This window comes from Apiospora phragmitis, assembly GCF_038363925.1.
Source record: "Apiospora phragmitis strain CBS 135458 chromosome Unknown utg000010l:1.0-9815664.0:9184709.0-9829525.0, whole genome shotgun sequence".
NCBI classification, from domain to species: domain Eukaryota; kingdom Fungi; phylum Ascomycota; class Sordariomycetes; order Amphisphaeriales; family Apiosporaceae; genus Apiospora; species Apiospora phragmitis.
In genome coordinates this window covers 358,485-375,996 of record NW_027117410.1, presented here as the reverse complement: position 1 = coordinate 375,996, position 17,512 = coordinate 358,485, and the positions used below count along the sequence as shown (strand labels likewise).

At 52.8% G+C, this 17,512-nt stretch overlaps 6 protein-coding genes across 6 annotated transcripts; 4 read left to right on the top strand and 2 right to left on the bottom strand.

Annotated features, from left to right (window-relative positions):
- Positions 1-754: 754 nt before the first annotated feature.
- PG994_012700 (ferulic acid Esterase/Feruloyl esterase) lies at positions 755-2,436 on the top strand (the record flags this gene model as incomplete). Its single annotated transcript, XM_066864109.1, has 2 exons — positions 755-1,191; positions 1,239-2,436. The coding sequence occupies 2 exons, from the start codon at positions 755-757 to the stop codon at positions 2,434-2,436; spliced, it is 1,635 nt and encodes a 544-aa protein (XP_066710257.1).
- Positions 2,437-2,775: 339 nt separating this feature from the next.
- Positions 2,776-4,550, top strand: PG994_012699 (Cellobiose dehydrogenase; the record flags this gene model as incomplete). The annotated part of the gene is made up of 3 exons (XM_066864108.1): positions 2,776-3,420; positions 3,488-3,754; positions 3,795-4,550. The coding sequence occupies 3 exons, from the start codon at positions 2,776-2,778 to the stop codon at positions 4,548-4,550; spliced, it is 1,668 nt and encodes a 555-aa protein (XP_066710256.1).
- A 167-nt stretch (positions 4,551-4,717) lies between these two features.
- On the top strand, positions 4,718-7,026 carry PG994_012698 (Dehydrogenase xptC; the record flags this gene model as incomplete). The annotated part of the gene is made up of 8 exons (XM_066864107.1): positions 4,718-4,805; positions 4,868-4,934; positions 5,015-5,255; positions 5,306-5,635; positions 5,707-5,793; positions 5,843-6,063; positions 6,222-6,284; positions 6,384-7,026. The coding sequence occupies 8 exons, from the start codon at positions 4,718-4,720 to the stop codon at positions 7,024-7,026; spliced, it is 1,740 nt and encodes a 579-aa protein (XP_066710255.1).
- A 173-nt stretch (positions 7,027-7,199) lies between these two features.
- On the bottom strand, positions 7,200-8,092 carry PG994_012697 (acyl-CoA N-acyltransferase; the record flags this gene model as incomplete). The annotated part of the gene is made up of 2 exons (XM_066864106.1): positions 7,200-7,459; positions 7,588-8,092. 2 exons carry the CDS (start codon positions 8,090-8,092, stop codon positions 7,200-7,202), a joined length of 765 nt encoding a protein of 254 aa, XP_066710254.1.
- Positions 8,093-10,791: 2,699 nt separating this feature from the next.
- PG994_012696 (uncharacterized protein) lies at positions 10,792-11,702 on the bottom strand (the record flags this gene model as incomplete). The annotated part of the gene is made up of 5 exons (XM_066864105.1): positions 10,792-10,936; positions 10,996-11,136; positions 11,197-11,346; positions 11,405-11,560; positions 11,620-11,702. 5 exons carry the CDS (start codon positions 11,700-11,702, stop codon positions 10,792-10,794), a joined length of 675 nt encoding a protein of 224 aa, XP_066710253.1.
- A 3,218-nt stretch (positions 11,703-14,920) lies between these two features.
- On the top strand, positions 14,921-16,988 carry PG994_012695 (uncharacterized protein; the record flags this gene model as incomplete). The annotated part of the gene is made up of 2 exons (XM_066864104.1): positions 14,921-16,075; positions 16,140-16,988. 2 exons carry the CDS (start codon positions 14,921-14,923, stop codon positions 16,986-16,988), a joined length of 2,004 nt encoding a protein of 667 aa, XP_066710252.1.
- Between the last annotated feature and the right edge of the window lie 524 nt (positions 16,989-17,512).

The following is a 17,512-nucleotide window of genomic DNA, read 5'->3' as shown; positions in this document are numbered from 1 at the left end:
CCAACCACGAACAGTTCGGCTGGTGCGGGTTTCCGGTCAACTAATTACAAGCTTCCGGCTGAGTGAATAAGAGCGGGTAGAGAGCTGCTGCTGCTGCTGCTACTGCCGTTCCATGAGGAGAAAACAATACTTTGTAGCGTGATGAGGGATCAGGCACGAGTGAGTAGAGTGGTAGCTGTATCATACTCATGGAGATATAACCACGTACCCATAGGATCTTACATACGCACTCACTATAAAGCATTACTGGCTCGTAACATGCCTAGCAAACAGCCTGCATTGCTGAGGCAAGTTGATCTTCCGCAATGCCAAGTGAACGAACGTTCATACCTGGTGGTGTCTACGCACGGGCATGTATACTGCAGGCCCTAATGTAGGGAGAGAGACATGAAGCCTCTCAACAGTAACATGAGCTTTGAGAACATTCTGATGCACGCCATTGTGGGGACTTCGTATCGTACAAGGGAAGGGAAAGACCATGGAAGTGTTGGCGGACCCCGACTCGTGCACTTTTTTACTGTCCTATCCTGACTGCCAAACTGTGTATGCTGACCTCCACGTTGCGGAGTATGGGAAAATCTAGTAGACCTTGAAGTCTTGGACTGGAGATGATGTCCGAATGCGGCGGATGCAATAAACACGAATCGGGAGTACCGGAGTCTTTGCGGGGCCTATTAAATTAGCCTAGCCAGTTGATTTCGAAGTTCTTTATCATTATCGTATACTATTTACTCCTTCTTCACGAATGAACAGAATGGGATATTTCGCCAAGCTGCCGCGTTTCCCAGCAATCCTGCTTGTCTTGGTAACGTGTGTGCTGGCAGCTACTTCGCCATGTAGCGTCGACAGCATCAGCACCACCCTAGCCGCGACGGAGGGTGCTCATGTGCTGGAAGCTCACCAAATCAGCAGCAACGGTACCTTTGGCCAAGCCGGGGACATCGCGTACCCGGCAAATGCAACAAACCTGCCGTCCTTGTGTCTGACCTGGGTAAACGTAACCTCGTCTCTGAAGTCGTCCTACACATTCGGCCTCATGCTGCCCGACGTCTGGAACGCCCGCTTCCTCGCAGTGGGCAACGGCGGCTTCTCCGGTGGCGTGAACTGGCAGGGAATGGGCGTCGGCGCACGCTACGGCTTCGCCACCATGTCGACGGACACCGGCCACAACTCGACCGGGCAGGACATGACGTGGGCCCGGGCAACCCCGAGGCCAAGCGGGACTGGACCGGCCGCAGCCTGCATGGCTCGACCGTCGTCGCGAAGAAGATCGTCGAGGGCTACTATGCCGGCACCGCAGCGCTGGAGCGGTCGTACTACTCGGGCTGTTCGACGGGCGGGCGCCAGGGCATCAAGTCGGCCCAGGACTACCCCGAGGACTTCGATGGGATCCTCGCCGGCGCCCCGGCCTGGTGGCCGACCCGTCAGCAGCTGTGGCAGCTCAAGGTCGGCGCCATCAACCTGCCGGAAGACGGCCCGGGATACATCCCACCGACCATGTTTAGCGGCATCAGTGACGAAGTCTTACAGCAGTGCGACGAATCCGATGGGATCGCCGACGGGATTATCATGGATCCGATGAAGTGCAACCTCCGCCTCGAGAAGCTTCTCTGCAGGCCGAGCCGCGCCGGGAACTCATCGTCCACTTGTTTAACCAAGCCCCAGCTGCAGACACTGCAGCAACTGTACCTGCCCCTGATCGAGTTCGACGCCGACGTGCACAAGCTGGACTACCTGTACCCGAGCTTCGGTGTCGGGTCCGAACTGCAGATGCCGGCCTCATTCAGGCAGGACAACGCGCCGAGCCTGTACGGGACCGAATACGCCGCCAAGTACGTCTTTGGCGACGCCGCGTGGGACTGGCGCACCAATTTCAGCTACGCGACCTTCGTCGGCGCGGACCGCCTGAGCCCCGGCGACGTGAATGCCGTGCGCCACGACCTCTCGGAGTTCCACGGGCGAGGAGTGAAGCTCATCACCTACCACGGCTACGCCGACGGGCTGATCCCGCCGGGCGCGAGCCGGATGCTGTACGACGAAGCCTACGCGGCGATGGCGGCGACCCAAGGAGTCGAGCTCGACGACTTCTACCGGCTGTTATTCGTGCCCGGGATGCAGCACTGCGGGGGCGGCGTGTACGACGCGCCGTGGTACTTTGGCGGCAGCGGGCAGGGAGCAATCCTGCAGGATCTGGGCCGCCAAGACATCTGGCCCCTCCCGGGATACGGGGATGGGCGGCACGACGCGCTGGTAGCGCTGATGGAGTGGGTGGAGAGGGGCCAGACGCTGGAAAGCATCGTGGCGACGAAGTTCAGAGACGATACTGCGGAAAAGGGGATTGTGCGGCAGAGGCCGATCTGCAAGTATCCTGGACAGGCGCACTATACCGGGAGTGGGGATATCCACAATGCGACCAATTGGGCCTGCAAGTCGTAGTGGATCGAATGCTATAGGGCCGACTAAGCTAGGGACCTACTAAGTAGAGTTTACATTAACCTAGTAGGTAATTATAACTAATCAAAAAGAGTTCAATTAGATCGGGTAACAGTCGAGTGCTTATTTCAAAGTTTGAGAGGGCTTCCGTGTCGCCTAAAGACGCGCGATGAATCGGGCTTGCATTTCATCCCTTCCCGGTAAGGGAGTATTAGGTAGGGTGCACAGACTTTTCGATGTGTAACCTCGTTTAGCCAAGGGTATTTATTCGGCTCGTAGCCCTTTGACCCCGCGCCACTCCAACAGTAGCCCGACACCTGCTGCTGTCCACTCACCGCCAACATGCCGAGAATCCCAATGCTGCTGCTCTCTTCCTGTCTTTCCACCCTACAATGCCCAGTGGTCAGTGGCCAGGCAACCAACGGTGCCACGGCCTCGTCCGAGGCACTGTATGATTACATCGTCGCCGGCGCCGGCCCTGCCGGTATCGTCGTCGCCCAGCGGTTCGCCGAGACCGGCGCCTCGGTCCTCTTGCTCGAACGCGGCGGCCCCTCCACCTTCGCGACCGGTGGGACCGAGACGGTGCCCTGGAACGACACGGTCACCATCTACGACATCCCGGCCTACAGCCACCAGCTGAACTTGATCCCCGCCGCAGATGGCGCCTGGTGCTCCGACATACCCGGCCTGGCCGGCTGCATCCTGGGCGGCGGCTCCGTCGTCAACGGGCTGCAGTGGGTCAAGCCGGCCACGTGGGATTTCGACGACTTCCCCGCGGGCTGGAAATGGGACGACGTCGCGCCGGCGGAGGCCCGGCTGTACGAGAGGAATCCGGGGACGTCCTTGCCGTCGGCGGATGGGAGGTACTACGACCAGGCGGCCTATCAGGTCTTGACAAAGCAGTTGGCTCCCTATGGTTGGAGGGAGGTCGATACGTTGGTAGAGCCCGACGCTAAAGACATGACGTACTTTCACCCTGCGGATAATGTGAGACACCAGCGTGTTTCGGGAAGTATTGATTTCATTGGACTTCGTACTGACCACGTGGTTGCAGGTTCTAGGTGGTCTTCGGGCGGGCCCAGTGCGGACGTACCTCCCCCTTGCCGAGGCAAAGGAGAACTTCAAGCTTCAGTTGAACACGAAAGTCATCCGCGCCGTGAGGACGAACGCGACTATCACGGGTGTCGAAGTCGAAGACGCCAGCGGTTCTCGGCAGATTATTCGACTTGCTCAGGGCGGCAAAGTCATTCTTTCTGCGGGCGCCATGTCGACACCCCGCCTGTTGTTCAACTCGGGAATCGGCACAACAGAGCAACTCCGGGTCGTGCAACAATCTGAGACAACCAATGTGACGCTGCCAGATGAGTCGCAATGGATCAATCTCCCCTGTCGGAAAGAATATCCAGGACCATCCGATGTTCCGCCTCGTGTGGAACGTGACGGACCCCGCCCTAAGCAACCTGACCTCCCTCTCCACCGCCCAATACCTCAACCCCTCCGCCGAGGACGTGGCGCTCTTCGCCCAGGGCTCCGGCCCCCTCACCCAAGGCAACATCCGCCTGAACCTCTGGCAGAAAATCACCAACCAGGACGGCGGTATTCGTTTTATCGAGGCCATGAACTTCGTGCGCGCCAACGGCACCGTCCTCATGGGCGCCACCCTCACCCGCGGCGCCGACTCGCGCGGCGAGCTCGGCATCCGCCCCAACGGGACCACGTATTTCGTCCGGGACCCCTGGCTGCAGACTGCGGGCGACCGCGAGGCTGTGTCGACCTTCTTCCAGCTCATGCTGGACTATGCGCGCGGGCCAGAGAGCGTCTTGGAGTACTCGCGTGGCGGGCACGGCGCGACCGTCGAGGACTTGTGGGCGGGCGGTTTCGACTCGGCCCGCCACTTCGTCGGTTCGGCCAGGCTCGGTACCGACGACGGGCGGAAGGCGGGCGGGTCCGCCGTGGTGGATGTCGATGCTAGGGTCTATGGGACTGAGAACCTGTTCGTCGTCGATGCGTCTGTCATACCCTCGCTTCCGACGGGTAACTCGATGGCGATCACCATGGTGGTTGCAGAGCGCGCGGCCGAGAGTATCCTGGCGCTGCGCGAGAAGAAGAAGGAATAGGGGGATGCTGATAGTTCTTAGATGCACGCAATGCTGATATAGTCAGTGCTTCGTTCTATGACGCATCTAACAGCGAGGCAATTAGGTGGATAACGGTTGTCTTGTATCGAGTATATAGCCTCTCTATCTTGCAACCCACCGTACTCGGTACATTACCCAGAGTCACGATGTACCGCCATCGTCGCGATTACCATCACGACACCAAGCCAGTTGTTGGATCTGGCCGACACATGCTCCTCGAGAATGATTTGCAATGTAGGGCATTGCATCTAAACCTTTCCCGAAATGCACTTTTCGTAGGGCTAATCGCTTCGCAGGTGCCAAGATACCACATGTACTCCGTCGAGGTGCTGGATTGGCCTCATCACTGCTTGGCGGATGCAGGTAATATATCCATGGCACGGAAATATTGCCGGTGGTGATACAGAAAGTTTGCGACCTACATAATGCTGCCACTTCAACAGTACCACTGAAGAAGAGTCAGATAGTGACTGTGCGTGGGCTAACAAAAACTTCGCAATGATGCCAGTGGTTCTCCGCAGCGTTCTACTGCTGGGCGTTCTGCAGACCCTCGCGCTAGCCGTACCAGACGTCGCCGCCAAGCGCCAAGCAACACAGCTGCGCGACCAATACGATTTCGTGATCCTCGGTGGCGGAACGGCTGGCCTCTCCGTCGCAGACCGTCTTAGCAAGGCATTCCCCGCAGTAGCAGAGAGATTTCCGGCTTCCCGTGCGACTTGCAAAATATTGACCAGATCGTTACAGAAACCATACTGGTCATCGAGTACGGCGACATCGAGTATGGTCGTGGCTTCTTCGACCTGCGGCAGGTCGAGTACGCCCCGGGCTTCCCGGGCGCCAGCAGCTGGACATTCACCTCGTTGCCGAGTCCGCATGTAGCGAACAAGACCGCCACGGTGGTCGTCGGGAAGGTCGTCGGGGGTAGCAGTTGCGTGAACGGGCAGTTCTTTGTCCGCGGTTCGCGCCTTGGCTTTGATGTGTGGTACGCGCCGACTGGCATCGAAGTGTTTGATCAGAGCGAACACAGGTGGAACTGGGAGGGACTCTTCCCATACTTCAAAAAGGTACGAGACCGGTGTCATTTATTGAGAGTTACCCCCAAATGGAACACCACTGGGCTATATAGGAAAGATAGGTGACGACGGGCGTTCTCCAGAGCGTCACTTTCACCGCGCCCCCTGAGACCAGCGTCAAGGCGTTTGGTTACACTTGGGACGATAGTGTCTACGGGGGCACCACGCCCATACATTCCCAGCTATCCACCGTTCCAGTGGGCGGATTTTGCAATTGTCCGCGACGCATTGAAGGAACTGGACATCCCCATCCGACAGGGATGCGCCGGTGGTGACAAAACGGGCCTCTGCTGGGTGCCCACTTCTCAACATCCGACGACGAGCCGACGATCCCACTCGGGGCTGGGTCACTATGCGGCAGTGAACGCCACCAGGGACAACTACGATCTGCTGGTGCGGCATCAGGCTTTGAGGGTCCTGTACCCGGATGACAGGCCCAGGAGGGAGGGGGGGGGGGGGGCCCGCCCCTTGTGGAAGTGGGACCACTGTCGGACGGCCAGCTGTTCAACGTGACGCCGAGGTTGGAAGTTGTTCTATCCGCCGGAGCACTGAATACACCGACTATATTATATCGTAGTGGATTCGGTCCCGCCGATGTACTTCGAAAGGCTGGTATATCTGCGGTGGTGGACCTTCCGGCGTAGGTGCAAATCTGCAAGATCACCCCGCTTGAATCATCGAATGGAATTGTAAGTATATTTACCAAGTGAAGCGAATAATTACTAAATACTGAAATAAGAAAACGGCGTGAAGACACGAAACCCCTGGGTCTTTCGCCTTTACCATCCGACATGTACGATCCAGCGTTCATAGCCGACGCCACAGCCGGCTTTGACGAAACCCCGGCAAGGGGCCCTTACACACTGGACATGAGGAACAAAGACATCTACATACCCCTGGCCAACATGCCCGTCGACTTCGATTCTATCATTACCACCATAAAGCAACAGCTTGCGCAGTCCCCGGCGGACAATACCGCGCTATACTTCCCTCTCGATGTCAGCACCTCACCGGCCCTGACGGCGGGCTACCAGTACCAGCTCGCCCTCCTCCTGGCACTCCACTCGAACGCGTCGGCGCCGAGTCTCGAAGTCCTCTTCGGCGGCGGCACCTCGCTGTCGACCATCAACCTGCACCCCTTCTCGTGCGGCCGCGTGCGGCTGAACGCGACGCACCCGCTCGAGCCGCCCGTCCTGGACTTCCGCGCCGGCAGCAACCCGCTCTGTATCGCCATCAGCGTCGCCCATCTGCGCTATCTGCGCCGCGTCATCGACACGCCGACCCTGCGTGCGCGTGGCGCCGTCGAGGTCGCGCCAGGCGCGGACGCGGCGACGACGGCGCAGCTGGCTGATTATGTTGGGCGATCAAGGTGTTTAATATGAAATGTTTAATGGCGTATAATCATGTGGTTCTTGGCTTCACTGAAACCCTCTGCTTCCTGTCCATGCTCACGTTTGGTGATCCAGGAGTCAAACATATCTAAATCGATCAAGCAATTGATTAACTGATTCACCAGAATGAAAACTCATCACCAACCCCAACATATCCAGCAGTCTCACACCACCACCTTCGCCTCCTCACCCTCCTCGCCCTTTCCGGGCCGGACCATGGGGACCGAGAACGGCTTCTCGTCCGTTAAGTGCGAGACGTCCCGCACGGCGAACCCGACCTTCTCGTACACAGCTTTCCCCAAGGGGCTGGCGAGGAGGAAGCTCGGCAACCCGCGCGCGTCGGCGTAGGCGTTGCCCCACTGCACGAGGGCGGTGCCGATGCCGCGGGCGCGGTGCGTGTCCAGGGTCGCCAGCGCTTCGAGCACTGTTTGCGACAGGTGCGGTGAGTAAGCACTTGACGAGCGCCAGGGAAGATAAGAAATAAAACATGATTTGGTAAGGACGATTTGCAATGAGAATCGGGTTCAGTTCATAAGCTTATTAGTGACTTACTCAAGTGCTCCTTGCCATCCATAAGCAGTCGCTGAACCCTGCGCGACGGCCCAAAGATCCCCTCGACCACGTCCTCGTGAATGTCGGGGATGTCGTCGAAGCCTGACCAGCACGCCTGCCACCCCCAGTCGTCGCCGGGCCGCATGTGTCGCCACAGGCCGAACGCGACCACCTTGCCGCTGCTGGCGTCGCGCACGACCCGTATCGTAGTCTCGGGCTCAGGTTTGTAAGGCTCGCCGTCGGGACGGGGGCGCTTCGGCTGCCCTGTGACGTTCAGCAGGTGGTCCCGCTCCGAGTAGACGCGGGCCGACTCGGTGTGCGGGAACAGCGATTGCATGCGCTCCGAGGTCCAGGCGTTCCACTGCACGTCGACGATGGCGGGCACATCGGCTGGGGTCGGGGTTTCAATATTCCAGGGGATCCTTTTCTTGATGTTGTTGTTGCCGTTCTTGTTGTCCTCGGCGGCAGCGGGGGTCGCTGATACCGCGGATGTTGCGTCAGCCATCTCGAATAATGGCGCTGGTGGTAGGCCAGAAATCCAATGTTGCAACTGACCAGCCCTTCCGCTGTGATATTGAGAAAGGAAAGCCAGCTTAAATAGTCGGCCTAAATTGTGTTTTGGATGATGCTGTTGCCTGTTTTGTCGGCGAAGTCCGATCCGTATCTCGGAGCTCGGAGCTCGGTCCGCGCAAGGCCTGCGCTGACTGTGCCGCAGTCATACAGGAGTACAGCACCCAATTGAGGATTCGTATCATACCCCGGACTATCGTCGTAATGTTAGCTGCAATTTTCACACATACGGTAGCCACATTTGGAGACCGAGAAGCATGTCCAACGGTTCCTCGGTAAAAGCTCGGCTCGCGTAATCAGTCACGCCGGGTGGAGGATTGATCTGGGGTGGGTATGGTGCCTGCTGCGTCGCGAGCTGCTAGATCCGCCGAGTAAGCCAGCTGACGGTGCTACGGTCACCCCATGCAACGGCGACCCCAAAAACCAACAACAATACTATATAATAATAATACGAATAATATAATTAAAAATTAATACAAAATCCTAAAAATACTATTTCAGTCCCGAAACGCTTTTATAATACTTTTAATCTCAGATTCAGAGTTAGATTTAATTATAACGGCTTCCGGCGTCGATAATAAAGGAGTAATAGCCTAGGGTTCTAGTATAACGCCATTTATTTCCCTTTTAATTATTATAGCATTTCGTATACGCGTAAATTTCTAGTTAGGGTTAGGCATTACTTTTTTCTTCTTTTTACCTCTTTCTTTTTTTAGATTACCTTCTAAAACTGACTTCTCGTGCTCTAGTTAGCCGATTTAGCCGTTTAAAGTATTTAGACTTTTCTGGAGCTTCCGGAATAAAACCCGGCGCGTCGCGTTATCGAAAATAGCATTATTATTACTAAGCGTATCCGCTAATTCTTTAATTTAGCGGCTGGTTATAAGTATTAGTAACGTTATAAAAAAGAATTGTTTATTAAAAACGTTGGGGGGAGGCTTAGATGGTCCTGCCTTTGCTTAGTTTTCTATCCTCCAGTTCTAGCTATTAAGGGGCTTATTAATATCGCGAAGGAATATATTAGTTACGGCCTAGCCGTTAATTATTATATACGGCCGAAAGGTAAACCTTTTAATTAGCTCGTAATATTAAAAGAAGTCCTTTTTATTTATATTTATATTATTAAGCCTTATATAATATAGGGTTACCTTCCGGTGGTAGGTATCCTTTAATATATTAAAGAGACCAAGATCTAGGGGTTATAATAGGTGCGACAAGTATGCCGAAAAAAAGAGAAGCTATATTTTATACTTTAAATACGTTATAATAAAGTCCTCGTTTACGTGGCTGGCGTAACTATCCAGAATAATAAGCCGCCACTAGTCCTCGTTTTCAAGCTTTATATAAGGGATAAAGACCTCATTTAGTTACACCAGGGCCAGCTCCTTATTGGTCTAGCCTTTAGGGGATACCGCAAAAACCTAATCCTCTATAACATCTATTAATAAGTCCTCCTCCTCCGGAAACCATTACTACTGAACTTATTAACCCTTAAATATAATAAAAGAAGGTAAAGCTCGGCCTAAAGCATTATTATATTCGACCGTAAAAGCCTATTTTTAATTAAAAGAGTTTATAACTAGTATTCTCTTTATTCTAACAGGTCTAATAATTATTATATTCGTTCCACAGCCGAACTAATTACCGATCTCGTCAATATTAAACCGAAACTCTAGAGGGATCGATTTTAAAATAGGATTATTAAGCCGTTCGAAAAACTCGATAATTTTTTTTATAAAAGTTACGTTAAGCTTTAAAAAATCTATCCTCTTAAAAAAAGTAACACCGATAAATGGATAGCGAGTAATAAATCTTTTAACTTAATGCTTACCGAGGATTATATTAATCCCGTTAGCTTAAAAAATCCGTTAGGTAAACATCTAGAAAATAACGTGCGCCGGTAAGCAGCTTAGATCATATTATATAAGGTATTAAATTACGATCTAAAACTTTTCCGCTATTATTAAGGCCTAGAAGGACTTATTCCGTTATTTTATAGTCTTGCGGCCGTGAATCCAAGCCCTTAGAATTATTCTAAAAATATTATACTTCTCGGCGGCTTATTTTATTAACGAGCTATTTATAATATCCTAAATCGCGCGTTACAGTACTAACTCGTTAAGTTTACAGCCTATCGGAAAGAGGAAAAGAAAAGGAAAACGATGGTATTATTTAATTAATTATAAATCAAAAGCTGACTAGTTTATATACTAATTTATATGTAGTACTATCAAGGGCTATCTAAATTTAGGGGTCGCCGTTACATGGGGTGACCGTAGCACCGTCAGCTGGCTTACGCATAGAAAAGGCTAGGTTTGATTCACAATCGAGCGTGCCTTGCTAGCGCATTAGTTAGTGCACGGTTTTAATCATCGCACCACAAAAAGCAGGACATAATGCATCAAGTTATAATCTATAAGTAAAGGAGAAGAAAATATATTCGTAAAGTATACATAGGAAAATTCTTTACATATTCCATGCAATGGATACAATGTCCACCACCAGGGTGTCCGCCTTCCTCTCCGTTACTATAGTCGGCCTCGGAGCCACTGTTATTACGAAGACCACCGAAACCACCTAGGAGGACAAGTTCGACACGTTGAACCCAAGCCTAGCATAAGCCACATGATTGACTCACTGGAAGCTGCGCTTCCAGTTCTCGGCATCTCTGCCAGTCAGGCCGCCGAGAAGACCACCAACACCACTGTTGCCGCCCTGCTGCTGTCCGTTGCCCTTGTTGGCGGAGCCACCGTCGCCGAGAAGACCACCAAGAACACCCCTAAAGAGCATGAATTAGAAACCGTCCGGACCGAGCCCGCATCGGAAGAATAAACTTACTGAGGGGTGCGCTTCTCGACCTCGGCATCTCGACCAGTCAGGCCGCCGAGAAGGCCACCAACACCACTGTTGCCGCCCTGCTGTTGTCCGTTACCTTTGTTGGCAGAGCCGCCATCACCAAGGAGACCGCCCAGGACACCCCTGAGTAGTACGAATTAGAAAATGTCTAAAAAGAGCCTTCAGCGAACTGGTTATACTTACTGAGGGCTGCGCTTCTCGACTTCGGCATCTCTGCCGGTCAGGCCACCCAGAAGGCCACCAACACCGCTGTTGCCGCCCTGTTGTTGTCCGTTGCCAGAGCCGCTAGAGCCGCCGTCTCCAAGGAGACCGCCAAGAACACCTCTAGACAGGCTGTGTAAGTGAGAGTACGATGACTCAGCTATTGGGTAAGTATTAATAAAGAACTTACTGAGGGGTGCGCTTCTCGACCTCGGTGTCTCTACCAGTTAGGCCGCCGAGAAGGCCACCAACACCGGCATTGCTGCCGCCCTGCTGTTGTCCGCTGCCACTGTTGCCGCTGGCTCCGCCGTCACCGAGAAGGCCGCCGAGCACACCCCTAGGCAACCTATGTAAGTGAAAGTACGATGACCAGATTAGTTGTTGGGTGGATGCAAAGGGACGTACTGAGGGGTGCGCTGCTCAAGTGGGGCCGCGTCGACGGTGGCGAACGTGGCCAGAGCCGATGTGAAGATCATGGAGTACTGCATGTTGATAGAGTAAGGAATGAGATTGGATGATGATAGTTATCTTGGATGTAGTAGTGAGAGTGAGAGTGAAAGTCTTGTAAAGAGAGACGTGAAAGGTGAAGAAACTTTGTGAATGAAGTTGAGAATGTAGTAGCTGTTGTTATTGATGCTGATGAGGAGAAATGAAAAGTAGGGAGTTCAGGGAGAGACAATCATCTTTATATAACATGCCACTCGGTAGAGATTGTGTGCATCTCGAGATGTACGTCAGTGCCCCAACTAACGCTTATCCTACAACACGGAGCCAACTCACAACTCGCAATGTTAGACGGAACGCGTAATACCAGCCTGTCAGCGTGCCTTGCCAGTATCTTCCTACTCTATCCGAGGCTGCCGGAGCACTTGCACGTCCCCTGGGGTCGTCTGCAGCCTTGTTAGTCTGAGAGAGAGAGAGCAACGCGTACTCGATTTGCGTCATCGATCGAGGCTTGTGTTTTGACTACCATCATGAGAGCGTCAATGCATCAACAAAACAACGATGAGATGAGCCACGACGGTGAGAAGGTAGGTACTCAGTCTGGTTAAGACAAATATGAAACCGGGGTAGTGGTAGGACAGGTAGGGGTGGAGAATAGCAATCTATTTTCAGTTACCGAGCATTTGTTGAAAAGGCTGATCGTAGGGCTGGCCATAGACTAACTACGGTGCGCACGCAGCAGATCGTCCGCCCCATGCTGTCCCTGTCCATCATTTGCCCTCCACGGCCGCATTCCGCATGCTCTCCTGGAGCATATACATGGGCCACGTGGGCATGGGGACTCACAGCGGAATGTAAAATATTGCCAATCCTAGTGTTCATCAGTCGATACCCTCGTTGTTTTACGGCAGGGCCTAGCACCAAGCTAGGAGGGGGCTACAGTAGGGGGGAGAGCGGCTACGGCTGCTACGTAGCCGCACGATTCCTAATGCGGCAAAGGTTTATCCCCCTAATAAGCCAGAGCTACCGACTTTGCCTTACACTAATAATACTTTAACAGATTTGGCGTTGTCGATCCTCTAATTCCTACGCAAAATCCGCATAGAGAGGCTCATCAAACCCATTATTATCTGACGTGGCCGACAATAACCCCAGACGTTGCCAAGCAGTCAACTCGGGCGAACGGGAGCTACTAAGCTCATACGAAACCAAAATGCCATACCCAAACACTTGAGCCTTTGTAGATGTACCGACATCGGGCGACATGGCGAGGCACTGGTGCATATGAAATTCAATTTCCCAATATCCCGTGAACGTCATCCACGTCAATCTGCAGACACGACGGCTCTTACACAGCCGCAATGACAAGGCGAGAAGTCATGATGGTAATTCCATGCAGTTGTCTTAGGGGAGATTGAGAATGATCAGTACTCGGGGCTTTCTAGCCAACTTAACCGCCTCACAGGCTGTGTTAGAGAGCATCTCGGGCTGGATCACAACCATATTCATGGCAGAGCTCGACCAGGAGCCCTCCACATCCGATGGTAGCAATTGGTAAATTGCTCTGTGTTGCTTAAGTATATACGATGCTTCAGATGTAGGAAGGTGGATATGAGAAAAAGTCAGTGTCAAAGTCCTTCGCTGTTCTTATAGCCTGAATATCGATTTGATTCTGCTCTAGTACTTCTTCAATCCTTTCACCGAAAGTGAGACTTATCGTAACATCAGTATCTGTCATTGGTGAAGATTGTCCGGGATGGCTCATCCGGTAGCCCGCCACGGCTTGGTTGGCCCTCGGACCAGCTAGAGATTTTGTCCCAGAACTCGTACCTTGAATGTGACCTTCCAACGCGTTACGGGGAACATAGTGATACTAGAAAATACCATGTACACCAACTTGTTATTATTCTAAGATCAGGGCTTTAGACACCAGACCGTAAACCTTCTGTCAATTGGACCAAGGTAGTACTGAAGTTGGACATTATAAACTGCCATGTTCTTCAGATCCTTTATGGACACGGCAGTGACGACGATTAACACGATAACGGCCAGTGATGACCTTGAGACTCTAGTCCGTTTAAGAAGTTCCACCACAAGGAACTCCACCTATGCAGCATTATGCAGAAGCCACAGGAGATGATCAGTCTGTCGGAACTTCCAAGTCTAAACCGAAGAAACTTCAGAAGACATGAGACGGTCAGCAACGGGGTGGACGCTGATGCTGTCATTCACGGAACGATTGTGCCACAAGATGGGCTTCGTTGCTAAACCAATGCAGAATGTGTCCTAGAAATAAGTATAGGTGTTAATCGGAGGTCGCTACGGCTGTGTAAAGCTCTGGTATTGAATACCCGACTGACCTTGGTAGTACAAGACATGTCAAACTTGCCTTCAAGTACAGAGCGCGTGCCTGAGGACTAGTCCAGAAAGATGATGATCAGGGGCAGGTCCACGAAGTGACTGGTTTCTTGGGCTTGCATCTTATCTATGATATCCAGCAGGTTCCGATGCTTGTGAGACAGCAATAGACTACCACCACCTTTAGGTGGAGATTCCACAATAGACTTTATGTTTCCCTTGGTACACTTGAAAGCTACAGCAGCGTACAGAATAGCAAAGGAGTTCTTGTTTACCGAGGAGACAGTAGCGAGACTGAAATTCTCGTTGATCTTTCTCCTACAAACGGACAAGGATGCTAAGTCTAATTACGTGAAATCTACTACCGCAAACGTGCAATCTACTTAGGAAGCTGGAAGTTGCCTCAGTCAAGCGTGAGACGGGCGCTTTACCAATACTCGTATCCAGCGATGGGGAAGTAAATAGCGCAAGCATAGGTATGCAGGCAGCCATTCTCGACATGCTGTTCCGTAACCTATCTGGCGTGTTACGAATTACTAGAGGACACTATTTTCGTTTGGATTCTAATTGGGGTGAATATGGGAGATGAAAGGGTTTCCCGGTGAATAGCACTGCAAAGTCCCGTGTCAAACGAAACAGAGCTTGACCGCTGGGTCCAGGTGAAAAACGGGTAAGAGATTGCTCGTTAGAAAGAATACCTTATTTTTGTTTGCTCTCTTTGTACGACCAAGGTCCAGACCTCCGATTTAGAGCTTGGATTAATGCTGCAACTCTATTGCTCGTCGGAGCTTGAACTTAGCATCTTCTTCTGGCCCAGAACATTGATTTGACGACCTTGGAGCGCAGATCATCTCATTTCACTTCTCCCGGGCTGCTACGTTGTGATCTCAGCCTGACGGCAGCGATGGAATCGATGGCCGATGCAGACCTTGCTGTTGCAAAGATGTTGCCAACCCGCCGCAATTTGACTCGATGGCTGAAAGTCGACTCCTCCGAATCGACGGATGACGAGACGCCTCAACAGTGTTCGAAGTTCTACCCGCTTATGTCGCTTATCGATGGTGTCGAGCTGGGCGAAGACCAGGGGAATGTTTCCGAAGCACGAATTGAGTTCTACAAACGACAGGCCGAAGCGTTCATCAACACGCCTCTCTTCACCTCGGGCGTTGACAGCTTTCTTCACTCTGAAATTGAGGACGGCACCCCTCAGCTCATCACTCAGTACGGTTTGATCGGCATTCAACAAGGGGTTCCGGATAACTCTGCCGAGAACAGACTTGTTCTAGCCAACATGAACATTCCTTGGTCGACATTTATCTGTGGATCGCAGGGTGCAGGCAAGAGCCACACGCTCAGCTGCCTTCTGGAAAGCTACATCGACCAGAACAGCGGCACCGGCAAGCTCCCGAATCCCTTATCTGGAATGGTGATGCACTATGACAGTTTCACCAACGACAGCACGACGCAGCTGTGCGAGTCGGCGTATCTGTGCTCCTCCGGCGTGCCCGTCAACGTCCTCGTCTGCCCCTCCAACATCTGGGCGATGAAGCGCCTCTACTCGAACCTCTCCGGCCTCCCATCCGGGTTTCCGCCCCCGAAGGTCATGCCGCTGTACCTCACGGAGAACCAGCTGAATATCTCACGGATCCTGAAGCTCATGGCGGTCGACCCCGCGTCCAGCGACCCACCCTTGTATATGGAGGTGGTCATGAGCATCATTCGTCAGATGGCCATGGAGGGCCCCAAGTTCTCGTATACCGAGTTCCGTCGGCGCCTTACAGAGGTTGGGTGGGTTAGAGGCCAAGAAGTGCCACTCAGCATGCGGTTGCAGCTGTTGGATACATTCCTTGCCCCTTCCCCTTTGACGCAATCCACCCGGCCGGCACAGGCGGACGAAGACATATGGGCTTTCGCGCCTGGCTCTCTGACCATCGTCGACCTGAGCGATCCCTTCGTCAGCTCCGATGATGCATGTGCGCTATTCTCTATTTGCCTATCCATATTTCTAGAGGACCGGAGCACATGCGGTCGTGTTGTGGCCGTGGATGAAGCCCATAAGGTAAGTAAATAAGCCGTCAGTATCGCGAGAATGCTAGAGGAGGTAACTAACGGGAGATGCACAGTTCCTTGTCCAATCCGGGGCCGCGCGCAGTCTCACGGGAGACTTGACCTCCATCATACGCCAGCAGCGCCACACGGGCACACGCGTTATCATCGCTACGCAGGAACCCACCCTCGCTCCGGAGCTCGTCGACCTGGCGAACGCCACATTTGTCCACCGCTTCCTTTCTCCAGCCTGGTACGAAGTGCTGAAAAAGCACCTGGCCGGTGCCGAGAAAAACGACCCCGGCAACAACAAGGTACTTTTCGAGACCATCGTTACCCTTCAGACTGGCGAGGCATTGCTGTTTTGCCCCACTGCTCAGCTGGGCCTGGACGTGTCCGACGAGGGTCTTGTAGGGCTGAAGGCGCTCGGCAGCCACTATACGAAGTTGAAGATCCGCAAGCGTACGACTGTGGATGGTGGGAGAAGTATCATGGCAACAGACGACTCGGTCCACGTCGCGAATCGAACGGTTGATGACGTGCCGATGTACGTAGTTGCTCGAAAGCCGCAGGATCGCGCGAAGGCCAGTGGCAGTGAGAAAGGCGGGCGCAAGAATGGGAATGGGGATAGCAACGTCATCAACTCTCCTCAAGAACATAGCTCGAAGGCGCCTTCTCACACAGTCGACATTGACAAGGATCTGTCGACAGCTATACCGAGTAAAAACCAGGTAAAGAGAGCTGCTAACGCACAGTTTAACGACAAAGGAAAGAAAGGCTGGAGCTCTTTCGCAAAGTTGGCGCCGTCCCAGAAGAGTCAGCTGTATTCGGACGCCGAATCGTACCTCGGAGTTGTCCCAGGTACATTGGCGAAGAATGCAGAGCTAAGAACGACCTTTGATAAGGCGTATTCGATGCGTACCTAATTATAGTAAGTCTTTTACCCTAGCAAGTTTTCACGTCTTGGCAGGTCATACGCTAATCCACGCTCGCTAGACCCAATCCCGTACCCAGAGCACCTGAATGAAGTAACGACCTTCGGGCCGAGGGCAGAGTAGCTGAGACTCTAAAAGATGCTGAAGAGGATACTACGGGATGACTGGTGTAGTTAGCACGGAGCTATGTCGGAGCGCGAATGGTACACAAAACGGTAGCGAGCGATGATTATGAGTGGAACACTGGAGGGGAGGCCGTAGAGTATCACGTAAAACCGAAAAGCTTCAGTCGATTGGACAATTTACCCCAGAATCGATTGCAAGAGCCCAAATCCATAATCACAATAGCGATCATGTACTAGAGCTGAAACTAATAAGACTTTACCGGAGGTAAAATGGCCTGGTCCAGCAATTTTACTACGTAACTCCCTTCAGTATGTTATCGTTATAGTCTGCCCAAGTCCTTCCAGAGTGCTTCTGTATGGACCGAAGCCGTTACCCGGGGGGGGGGGGGG